Here is a 13181-nt window from a genome sequence, read left to right on the forward strand (position 1 = left end):
TCTTGAATAATATTTGCCCTGTAGCCTGTTTTACTGACACTAAGGGACTAGAAATATAGTGAGTTAATTATAATGTGGAGTTGTAGAGGTTAATTCAAGCAATATTTGCATGAATATCTTATTTTCATGTCTGTATTTTTTTATGTATATACTTTGTAATAATCTCCCACTATCCATGGAAATATATTCATCACTTACCATCTATTGCAGAAGTAAATCATTCACAAACACTCAAATGATAAATCAGTCACATTGTTGGGGATTTTACTTCTTTCTGTAATGCAAAAATTATAAAAAGTTCCATATAAAAGTATAAAACATGATACATGTGGTACAAAACAAGTGTTTTTCCTGCCACTGAGCAGCCATCATTTCATTCTGTACAAATATGAGACAATATAATGTCTGTCAACTCAGTATTAGCACCGTAGGTGAAATCAGTGGTACAACATTCATGCGTACACGCTCACGACAAATCACACATTTAGAAACACTCACAGGTGCAAGGAAATGAAAGAGGAAATGCACAAAGCAGGATGAGGAAGTCAGAGGGATTGGATTTCCTCCGGTGTCTGAAAAGGGCTCAAAGAATTGTTCTAGCCGTTCTAGTCGTTTTAAAGTTCTCTTGTGGGATTGTTGACTCGGTTTGTTTGCAGCTGCAAACACAGCAACGTTTTAAATGTGATAATGCACCATTTGTACTGACAGGAATTTGTATTGTAAAAGCTAAACAAAAAACAGAAACAGTACAAATTCACATATTTTTCTGTTGTACAGTGTCAACATTTGAGTTAGATTTGAGTTTTTGTGGTTCTAGTCAGAGAATCTCTGCATGTCACTGTCTCTGCGGACGCTGCTGCTGTCCATAAAGCGGTCGCAGGGGAACTCAATGAGGTCCCCTTCCTCTAGTGGTGCAAGTCGAGCTGGTCGACTGCTTTGGTAGCTGGTGAAGTCAGCGGACACAGAGGCCGTCGCCATGGCGGGACGAAACGGGCGCCTGGTGGAGTACATGTGGCGCACATGCACAGCCGACTTCCTCCTCTGCAACCTCTTCCTCAGGCTCCGGCCCAACCAGATCCCACCAACGACGAGCAGCAAGACGGCATTCCCTGCTAGCGTCGCCACCGTCACCAGCTGGAGGTCAGAGGTCAGCGTGGCTCCCCGCCTGGACCTCTCTGGGAGGGTGACCAGTCCTGCACAGTGGTCCCGGGGTGCCACTTGACACACAGATCCTCCAACCACTCCTTCCACACAGACCATGTAGGTCACATCTGAGCTGAGTTCTCGAAGGGTCACAGAGCGAGCTGTGCCATGGGCATAAACGTAGCGGGGGAAGCGATCCGGAGTGCCAAACCTGTCGAACAGAACTCGGTAGTGGACTTCGTTGAGGCCTGGTCCAGGTCCTGGTGTGTAGCGGTGATGATCTCTGGTAGTCCAGTCGACAGTAACGGTGCTAGACGTCACTTCATCCACCGACACATTGGTGATGAAATGACGGTTGAACACACATGGATCTGTAATTACAGGCAGACCCTCCTTCTGATCTGACCTTAGGAGATCGAACTTCTCTCCTGACTGGACAGGAGAAGTAGTAGTCAGCCTGGTGTTAGTTTCATGACTTGGTGTTGGAATAGCAGACGGATCAGTTTTGGAAATAGCATCTGACCTTCGTCTCCCTTTGGAACGCTTCTCAGCTGAATCTGCAGCAGGCCGTGATCTTTGGCTGAGTGACTCCTTCTTTGGTTTTTTTCTTTCCAAGAAAGATGAAGGTTCTGTCACCTCTGGACCCCCTTGGTCTCCTTGGATTTCCACTTCTTCCTGCCCCTCTCTTTTCCTTTTTTCTCCCTCTTTCCTCCTCATCATCACTCCATCCTTGTTGCTCTCTGTCAAATCTCTCGTTTCCGCCACTTCTGCTGTTTGTACTCCACTTTTTTCCAGCTGACCCTCTTCACCTGTCCACTCTCCATCCTCAGGCTTTGTTGCATCTGCCTCTCCTCCCTCTGTGCCCTCCACCTTTACTAGCACACCCCCTCCCCGGCTCTCCTCGGGCCCAGCTTGACTCCTACACAAATGGGTCCAGTTCCCAAGGGGCTGCAGCTGGGAGCTGTTCACATAGTCCAGATATTTCCCCCTCAGCGTTGCTGGGTAATGGCATTGCACAAATACAGTCAACAGTTTGCCCTGAGAATGCGCAGCAGTCATCCATCTCTTCAGCTCCTCCAGGCGACAGTCGCACGTCCAGTTGTTGCCATGGAGATCCAAGTCGTAAAGCACGTTGTTGAGGGCAAAAATGTCACCGGAAAGACTAGTGAGGAGGTTGTTCTTGAGCTTCAGCACCTTCAGGTGTTTCAGTCTCGAAAAAGCCAAAGAGTCCACGTTGGAAATCCGGTTGCGGCTGAAGTCCAGCTCCTCAATGTGCTCCAGAGGGTCCAGGAGAACGGCGGGGATTTCTACCAGCTCGTTGCCGTCAATCAGAAGCTCTCTGAGGCTCGACAGTCCCTTTAGAGCGCCGGTGTCCATACGAGAGATTCTGTTGTTGCTAAGGGAAAGCTTGGATAGCTTTTTCAAATTTTGGAAGGCGTGGTTTCCGATGAATTGGATTTCATTTTCAGACAGCAGCAAAGTTGTCAAAGCTCTGAGCTGGGAAAAAGTGAGGACATTGCGCACGGCCGTCTGCTTGTTGTGCGCCAGGTTTAGAAAGCGCAGGTTGGTTAGTTTAGAGAAAGCGTTCCTGTGAATGTGCCGCAGTTTGTTGGATTCCAGATGGAGATAATGTAGACCGGTCAGACTGTTAAAAACAGAGTCCTGCAAAACTTCTAATGAGTTGCCATCCAGGCGTAGTTTAACAAGATTATCCAAGTTGGAAAAGAGCTCCGGTGTGATTTTCTTAATGTCATTGTTATTCCCACAGAGAATAGTTAATTTCTTCAGGGGCTCTAAAGTCCCGGCAGGTATATCTGATAAAAGATTATGTCCCAAATACAGCTCTTCTAGCTTTGAGAGTTTCTCAAACGCTTTTGGGTGAATACTTCCTATTTCATTGTACTGTAAATTCAGCCTTATAAGGTTACTGTACCGTGTGAAGTCGAAGGCAGAGATGTTAGTGATGAAGTTACCCCCAAGGCTGAAGATCAGCAGGTCCTCAGCCACCAGTGCGGCGGGTTTTGGCACAGTCCGCAAACCGCGGTTCGTGCACATGAGGTGCTGAGAGTGCTGACAGTCGCAGCGGTCGGGACAAAAGTCCATCGCCGGTGAGGAAGATAAGAGCCCACTGAGCGACAGCAGGATGAAACATATCCAAGCCAGGAAATTGCTGGTATCCATCGCCACAGCGCGGCTGGCACAGTCTGATGCGGCATTCGCGTTCAGGTGCAGTCGCCCCTCTCGTCTGTCAGGCTGGACACCGGCTCTTCCATAATTCACCAGCTGCTTTGGAAAGTGTTGCACGTCTCAAGTACATGACTCCATCACTGAGCAGCATCATCCACGGAGCAGATTAGTGCGCTCTGATGCTGCCTCACCTCCCCAGTGAAGCCTCCACAAGTGGTCATCTGCTGCGAATTACAGAGTTCAGGCGCTGACACACACACACACACACACACACACACACACACACACACACACACACACACACACACACACACACACACACACACACACACACACACACACACACACACACACGAACACACTCTCAGCGAAGTAGTCCCTCCCCCGCAACTCTGCGACCCTGCCAAAACCAGATGTGCACCAGCCTTGACGCACGAGATCCAGTGTTTTTGCGCGTGCACGCAGGTAATGAAACCCACAGGCAGGGGACTAAGGAGAGAGAGAGGGAGGATGAGGAGAGAGAGAGGAACCCTTTGACCGAGTTTTCTGCGCGCCCCCGCAGCCACCGGGGGTCTGAGATCTGGATCGGATCCCTGGTATGGACAAAGCAGACAGGAAGATTTCCTTCCCACGGAATCCCAAGAGAACCCCGAAAGATTTCAACTCTCAGACACAGCAAACCAGAGTTACTCACGAAACAAGTTGAACAACTTCAATCCGTAACGGCACTGTTTCTTTATAATTATGAAAATTATAATTCACTAAACAGCAGGGCAGATGTGGTGTCTAGCCAACAGAGACAATCCACGCAGCTTCAATCAACACAATCACAGGCCTGCATGCATTCAGTGCAGTAGAGACAGCATGCAGCCTAAACTGCAGTCTAATTTACAGTTCTCTCATTAACGCTCCTTTTGTTGCAGGGGCCGCATAAGGAGCACAGATGGTTCACATTTGCAGATGAGGAATTCGGGTCGTGAAGCGTGTGTTAAGACTGGCGAGGAGAGGTGCCAAATCTGAGTTCAAGATCTCCGACTTGAAAAGTGGAGTATGAAATGCAGAACGAGTGCAGCGTGTGAATGTTGACTGCATGGTTTTGCAGACAGAAGAGTGATTCTCTGCACTGGAGCCCTCATGAAGGTTTATGTTCCAGTTCCAGTCTGAAAGCATGCAGTGTTACTGCCAAGACATCTGCACATTTATGGCCAACACGAGGTAGAGTGCTTAATCCCTGACATGGTCTACACAAATCCTGCAGCAGTGTTTCCCAACTTCTTTTTTTGGTCTTCTGTTCTACAGTCAGGAGATCTCAAGTCCCTTCACCTGCACCACCTGGCATGTTTCCCCTTTAAATGGATGATATTTGACATTCTCAATCATATAAAAATACATTGTTAAAATGTTTTACACGGATGAATGAAATGACCATTGTAATTCATGGTTTCATAGCACTCTTTGTGTTGTGTCCATTTAATATTTTAGATATCTCAACTTTTAATCCATTATTCAGCTAAAACTAAACTCTTTATTGTTTGCAGCTAATTAATTAAACTGTTTATGCATAGTTTTTAAAACAATTTTAATTCTTTATGCTATACTTTTTTTTTTCAATTTTCACCCTTTTGTTGACTGTTTCAACTATTTAACCAAACTAAATTTACTATTTGTATTACTTTTAACTTTACAGCTATTCCTAGCTAACTATTTATCCATTAGGCTACCTTTAACTAACTGTTTGAGTTATTTATCCTGTACATTAAGCTAATTATCTTATTTCAGCTATTTATCCATTACTTTTAGCTAAAGGTTTCAATTTTTTCCCATAAATTTTAGATGTTTCCACCATTTCTCCATTACTTTTAATTGTATGAACTATTCTTTCCATTACTTTTAGCTAATTATCCTATGTCGGCTATTTGTCCATTACTTTTAGCTGTTTCAACTTTAAATTTCAGCTGTTTCAAGTTTTACTTTTAGCTGTTTCAACTATTTATATAACTTTTAGTTAACAAATTCAACTCTATCAATCATTTTTAGCTAGCAGTTTCAACTATTTATTGATGACTTTTAGCCGTTTCAACAATTTACCCATTACATTTAGCTATTTATTTTAGCTAAGTATCTATTACTTTTTACTGTTTCAACTATTTACCCATTAAACATAGCCATTTAATTCAGCTATTTATCTCTTACTTTTTTGCAGTTACTTTTAGCTAACAGTTTCAACTTTATTGATAACTTTTAGCTATCTAGCACTTTTTCTTCTTACAATCTTACACACTTTCTAAACAATTTTTAAATTAAATCTGGTCATATATTTCAACCATTTTAAAATTAATGTTAGATGACTATTTTTACTGTTTATCTAGTACTTTTCAAACACACCAGCTCACATGGGTTTTGACATACTCTCACCTGCAACAGGTAATGTAATGTATGTGATTAGAGATTTGTCAGCTGTAAGAATATGCATTCACGGCTCACTCAAGCACAAAAGGTTATACGCAAAATCTTACATATCTTTCTTCCAAGCACTTTCGAGATTCAAGTGATGCAATGTTTTCCAGCGTTGAGCTAATGCATGACTGTTGCAGCTCTTTGCATTTCCAACATTGCCTACAAGCACTCGCGGACTGGGCTGTTTCTCATGCATATCTGTTGGTAGACATCATCAGGCATTATAGCTCTGTGTGTGAGTGAGTGTCTGTGAGAGAGAAATACAACCCATGGGGAAGCCCCTCTCTCTCTCTCCTCTCTCTCTCTGGGAGGTCATTTCCTGTCTGCCCATTTCTCCATAGTCTTTCTGCATCCCTACTCCCCCCCTCTGTATCCATGTCCTTCTAGTCCCTCATTCTCTCCTCTGAGGAACACACACAGTGAGAAAACACTCAGAGATCTGCTCCCAGACACACTGGGACCAATCCAGTTGTTTTATGGCAGTCTCAAAGCGGTAAGGAATACACAAAGGGTTCAAAAGTATATACTGGCTTTTACTGTAGCATCAAATAACCTGAGCTAAGCTTCAAAATTACTACATTAAAGGGGAATTTCAGTCTCAAGAGGGTACAGTGTGTAAATGAGGTGAGCGGATATAATGAGAGATGGAAGAGGGAAGAAAAGTATGAGGTAGTATGTGGAAAGTGAGAGCAGGGGATCAGAGGAGGAGGGGAGTGAGTGCAATGTTAGACTGATGTAGACAGATTGTTGGGAGAGGAAAAGTGTTTTAGAGTTGACCCAGATTCACAAAAACACAGGCAAAACAGGCACTATTGAGGACCCTGTGCAGAGTGCCTGCACACAACAAAGGCTGCAGACTGGTTTCACCAGCTCATCCTTTCATCACCTCACTCCCTCCAGCAGGCCTCTCACTGTCCAATCAGCCTGCCATGTGACATTTCAGCCTCTCAGTAGAGAAGAGAGAGAGAAACCCAACTCCACTGAAGGGAAACAGAGAGAGAAGAGCTTGTATATCTGTCTGCACTTGAGTTGGCTTGTTTCATGGGAGTGGCAAATGTGTGTGTCTGCCTGAAATAAAGAATAACCAGGTCACTGCTGGTAAGTTTGTGTGCAGTTGCATGCACAAATGTAGGCCGCAAGGAGCGTTTCATTTCCCCTGCAGTCCTCAGGTGTTCAAACAGCTTCTGAATGAGGGAAGAAGTAAAAGCGGCCCATTCTCTACCATGAGGCCTTATCAGTTCAATGCTTTACTGTCATTTAAGTTCTTAGAAAAAATGTTGCAAAAGCATCGAGGTAGAGGCAAGTTGATACATACTTGGCTGTAATATACGGCCTGTCTTCTTCTCTGAGGATTATTTAGTATTTTAAGAGGTCATTAAGTGACTTTAAATCGGAAATTTCAGAGATGAACTTGTATAAGTAAGCGTCGCTTGTCTCATTGAATGTTTGTAGGCAGATAGACATAATTCCAATTCATAGTCTCTTTTTAGGGCCAGACAACATTCAATTCTACTTTACTCAGTTTTAGTTTCATTTTCCCCAACAGGTTTCTCTATGTTGCATTATCATTTGGGTCATTCTGATTTGAGAGTTTGTACTTGAGAGGAGGCAGTTGAGTCTGTACTCGTTGACATAAGGGACTATTTTCTAGGCTCAGCTCCCAGGATTGCAGGGCTTTGGACTGGAGGTTGTTAAGGGGGCTGGATTTAGGGTGATTAAAAATGTGAGAGCTCTCTTTTGAATGTTAACCCTCAGTGCCTTGTTCTGCTCTACACTGCATTTGTTGAGGTTTTTCTGTGTAAAATTTATCTCCGCAGTACTGCAAATAATCACTAAACCTGCTCAGAGTTAATTGACATCACTTGTGTGTGCAGCTGTAGTGCTTCAGTGTGTGTTCATGGGGGCTTGAAATGGTTTTTATATGTGCATGCATCTTTGGGGAAGGGGATAAATTGTCAAGAATTCATACTGTTGAATGCTGGCTTACCTATTTCCCATTAGCTAATCACTTCATAGTACTATACCTGCTGTGTTTTTCCTTAGTTGTTCATTAGATTGTAATGTTATTCTTGCTCCTGATATTGCTCTCTTCTTGCCTTCTGCTAACCTGCTACTTTATCTACCACCTGCATGTCTGTATGCCTGTATTTCAACATCAGGTAAATAAAAACACTGGACTGTTCTTGCCTTCCTGGTTTGTGTCAGCACTTGTTTCTTGCAGCCTGTTCTCACTGAGCAAATCATGACAATTTTCTGAATAAATCTTAAAAGTCTTTCCATTCAAGGTCTTTTCACTCATTTGTTATGGAGCTCGGACTAGTTGAAAGTGTGTTCACTGTGTGATACAATCAAAGAGTGAATACAAGCAGACCTTGGGTGAAAATAAGTTTGTCAACAACAGAAAAGAGGCTAAATTGGATTTCAATTTGGCTCAGAGAAGTCCACACTTACACAACCATGCAGTGTTAAAATGCTGCTTAGATTTATGTATTAATAATAAATAAACAATTGATCCATTTCTGAAGTCTCTGGGGTGCACATATGAACATTACAGCAAATGCCCCCCTCTGTGTTCTCCTGGACAGTGTTTCCTTGCTGAGCTGCAGGGAAGGGACACAAAGAGGGGATTTTGTAGTAAAACACTGACACTTGATATTTTTACCACAGATGGCCAAAGCCTCATATTAGATTAAGATCAACTTTTGGAAGTATTTTTACAGACTGCAGATTTTGTTCCCCATCATCTACATTGAAATGATTTGGGAGCGGATCTCTTCAGAGCCATTACAGATCACATGGACTGTTGGGCAGCTGATTATTGCTTTAAGACGGACTTGAAATGTTGTGAAACTATTCGTTAAAGACTCTGAAGATCACCATTTTCCAGAATAGGGACAGTAGATTTTTTTCTGAATGCATGACTTCAGTTTTTTTTAATGTCCTATTTAAGCATAGTTTCTTGTTTGGGAAATCTGTTTTTGGGGTGCAGCAACTTTCACTGATTGCCTGTCTATCTTGCTTTTATGGATTAAACAGCTGTGATATAACACGTTGCTGAGTGAGTTGAGAAGCTGCTGGTGGGTGGATTTAGTTACCTCTGGATGGAGCCCATATTTACTGTACTGACATCAGGGTGATTCTTATCTTGACAAATGAACTCTCTCTAAGTGAACTTCCTAACATATCAAATTATTCCTTTTGTAGACTCCACTTCTGGCTTTCAGTCAAATTTGGTTATTTCACAAGTTTAATGAGCTAAGTATACACAAGTTGAACACAAAAAATGTTAATTCCTGCATCTTATTATGCCATGATGGCTAATATAAACAGGGATTTGTCACAATCACCCACAGTACATGTACAAACATAGACATGGCTATACACAAGTGATCATATATTATGATTCTACACATATATTTCTACAAAAATGCACCGCAGGAGTGACAGCAGAGGGACGAAGGACCCTCACGCAAAGCCACAAACTTGCAGGAACTTGCACTATAGTGGAAACATGTGCATCTTATTGTATCTCAAAGCAGAGATCTCAGGGTCTCACTTTTCCCTGCGGGCCTTGGATCAGAGCAACAATCCATGTGAGACATGTCCTGGTAATGTAACCCCGCATGAAACTAGCTCATATGTTGGGCTTATCTCAGTAATCAGTGTGAAGGATAGGCTCCACAGAATGTAGATGAACAGCAGCTTTGTCCCTCAGACTAGAACTCCATCAGATCTCTAATCAATAGGAAACGGTTCAGACAAATAACAGATTGTCTCTGTGTGTGGCACGGTCACAAAGCATGACTAGGTCCTTTTGTGCACATGTACTTTTGCATTTTTATGAGCTGATTCGCAAGTACCACATGTCGCTTTGTGTGCATTGTTACTTGGAGTGTTCTTTAAAGTGTCAGAATAAATGCAGGGAGACATGCAGAGGAGCGAAGCAAAGAGGAGGAAAACAGGCAATGAGGAGGTTGGCTGGTGTGTGTAGGGAGAGTTTACATGAGCAACAGCTGCTGTAATCATTAAATGCTTTAGCTAGAGCCAGGAATCATAGATCTAGTACATCCCCACTCGCATTAATGGTGTGTGTATGTGTGCCTGCATGTCTGTGAGTGGATAAATGAGCGTGTTAATGCACTTAGTGGGAGATGGCAAAAGACATGATCCTCTCTGCGGAGCATGTGTCTGCAACATGTCGCTGTAATTAGAGACTGGAGACATTTCGTGTCCCATACAGGAGATGAAGAGAAATTTTAGCTGGATCTAAATGTAAACACATTATGGAAGAAGAGTGAGAGCAACACCTGGGCCCCATGCCTGCGCTCTTTCACATTCCCAATGCTCCCCTGTTCAACTCATCCAGCTGCTTCCCATCGCAGGCAGGAGAAAAGGAATACAAGATGGAGGGAAGCAGTAAAGAGGACAAAGAGTCTAGCTGAAACAATTGGCAGAGACTTTTACTAACCATCGCTCTGCTCAACAAATAACAATATAATCAAAATCAAAGCGTGCAACAAACAGTCATTGTTACAAAAACACACCATGGGCGAAAAGGCTGATTGCAACAACAGCAACAATAGCACGTCATGCAATGTGGGAACTGCATTTTCACAGCATGCCTTTCTGCTGTGGGAGAGCTGCAGTCTCTCCTGCCTGACCTCCTCAGGTCACGATCCGTCGTTAAGGTCAGTGTGTTGAACGTGCAGGGGAGGGGTAAGACAGGGAGAGAAGGAAGGAAGGAAGGAAGGAAGGAGGGGCGGCAGAACCTTTAGGATTCGACTCGACCCTGTGAGCGCTGAGAATGGAGGGAATGGAGCAGGGGAAGGGAGGAAGGGAGGTACTCCACATCTGGAACAAATTAGAGAGCATGCTATTGCCCTGTTGAAAGTCTGGAGAGAGTGGAGGGGGCAGATAGAGGAACAGGGAGGGTAGTGTAAAAGACAGTGTATGTGTGTGTGTATTGAGCAGGGAAAACTTTGATCTCCTGAGTTTGATGCAAACTGTCTGCATGCCCGTAATCAGCCTCAATCACATAACAGCACTGAGAGAACGTAATGCTTTAAGACGTTAAGATCACTGAGCTGCGCAGGAGATAACACTCAGGAACTCAAACACCCTGTAAACTGTGATAGAGATGCATGGGCACACAAAAACATGAAAGCAAGCGCTAAAAGCACCCATATGGACATAATGTCTGGATTAGCATCACAAAATATAACACAATGCAAGTCACAAACAAGAGCACCAAAAATGTGGGCTTTCTGAGTCATTAAAACAAAGCCGTCAGTCAGTAATTTGGAGAGTTGGGACATCTGATGTGCAGCTGTCTGAGTCTCAACCCTGCATCGGCTGTGTGCAACATTGCCCTCTGCAGACTTGGAACATTATAGCATATGTAGGGCACAGTACTGGAACAGAGTGTTGATCCCTTCTGAGAAATATTATTTTTGCAAGCCTGCTCCTTCAAAGAGTGGTCAGAGTAAGGTTGGATTACCAGCTGAGTGAAGTGGGCAACTGCTCCTGAGCTTGAGGGACCTTGAAGATGCCAGTGTTAATAGCTCTGTTGATGGCAGTGCTGGTAAATTGCTCAGTTACTGCAGCATTCTGGTCCATACGGAAAAATCTCAACTACTGGATAGTTTGCCATGAAATGCGGCACATAGCATTTCTGCAGAGAACGAATCCTAAATATTTTGGTGACCCCACCGCCACCAGCATGTCAAGTTTTCCACTAATATAGTGAAACTTTTCAACATCATCTAGATCGATTAACAAAAAATGTGGTACAAATATTCATAGCTCCAAGACAATAAATCCTGATAGTTTTCGTTGATCCCCTGAGTTTTCTTTTGGCGCCATGAGTTGTTGCCACATTTAATTCAGGGGAAAATGTCTTGAGAACTTCTGCAATGATGGCAATGACATTTTGTACAGACATAGATATCCCTTTTAGAATGAAGGCAGATATTACAAGACCCCAAAGGACCACTTCTAGTGACTTTGGGGATCCCTTAACATCCCAACATGACCTCACCTGCAATGACCACAATAATATGAAATTATTTTATGGAGGGTACTAAGTTAAAATCTGGATTGAAGGCCTGTGTTGTTTGTGCTTATTTTGTGAAATTCTGCACTTGTAATCATTTTACCACATACATATTCCTAGCTACTAACTATAATACATGGATTGTTTGAGGAACATGGGCTGTGGAGGGGTTACACATAATTTCCAGGGAACTTGGTAGGTTAATCCAGCCCAGGATCAAAGATAAGGTTCAGATACAGAACAGAGAGCTCACAAAGTTGAAGGGTGTTGTCTCCCTCCATTATCATCCTTCTACTACGTTAGAAGTGAAATTGCACGGTGCACTACTGTAGCTAAGTAAAGGCCTTCTTGTGTAGTGTAAACTAACATTAGGGCTCTCCCAGCATTCCAGTTTCCTGCATGAATACAAACTACTCAGTGCAGTACCCACGGATAACCTACAGATGACACTGTCATACACAGCCTCCTCACACAGCATGCATGTCTCCCTATGTGTACTGCAGGTGATAGAAATGTGATAAGGGATATAAATAACTATACTGGCAGTCACAGACGTAAAATCTCATGTCTCAGCTTTTATTATATTGTTGTATTTATGGCTGCCTCACTGTTTCTGTCTCATCACTACCCATTCAAAAGGAGATTTAACTGTGCTCTAAGTAGACCATGTTTGAAAGTCTTAACCATTGTGCGACTGGAGCATTTTCTTTGTTATCTCACGGTATTTGTGTGTGTAGAGAGGCGTAGTTCTCTGCTGTAAGCTTCTCTCAGGGTGTGTTTTCTTGTGGCTACTGCTGTGCGCTTGTTAGACAACAACACAGGAATCCAGCTAGGTTTGACAATGAAAATACCTGCGATACAAACGCACACAACAACCTCTTCTTTGTGTCTGTTCCATTTTAATGTTTCTCCACTAAATGTCAGCAATGTCTGTCTCACACTGTCAGTCTCCAGCAGGCCCACAGTACATTCCTTTAAACTCCAAACACTGCCATTAGTTTTGTCGGTTCTAAGTTTTGGACACACCCAGCTCCGACTCTCCTTTGCAAAGACTTGTCCCTCCTTTTTATGTTTTCCCTTCCTTCTGTTGCCATAGAAATAAGCTCAGACAGGAAGTGACGGCCCCATGCTCATGCAAAGGAGGGAATTTGTTTTGTTGGGTAAACAAATCCACAGAATGAAGGTGATACAGAGGGCCACAAGGACAATAGAGGTGAACCGACTGAGCAGTGCTTTCCAGAGAAAACATAAAGAGCCTATTATTCAGAGAAAGACGGGCATTAAGAAGAGACGAGTAAACACATGCTCATTTGTTCACCCACTCACTCATTCCAGCCGGGTG

The 13181-nt window shown here is 43.3% G+C and overlaps 1 protein-coding gene across 1 annotated transcript; it reads right to left on the reverse strand.

The window, feature by feature from the left end:
- Positions 1–247: 247 nt before the first annotated feature.
- On the reverse strand, positions 248–3599 carry tril (TLR4 interactor with leucine-rich repeats). The gene has a single exon (XM_023272961.3). The coding sequence runs from the start codon at positions 3322–3324 to the stop codon at positions 814–816; it is 2511 nt and encodes an 836-aa protein (XP_023128729.2). The 5' UTR covers positions 3325–3599; the 3' UTR covers positions 248–813.
- Positions 3600–13181: the final 9582 nt, after the last annotated feature.

This window comes from Amphiprion ocellaris, chromosome 15, assembly GCF_022539595.1.
Source record: "Amphiprion ocellaris isolate individual 3 ecotype Okinawa chromosome 15, ASM2253959v1, whole genome shotgun sequence".
In the NCBI taxonomy this organism is placed as follows: domain Eukaryota; kingdom Metazoa; phylum Chordata; class Actinopteri; family Pomacentridae; genus Amphiprion; species Amphiprion ocellaris.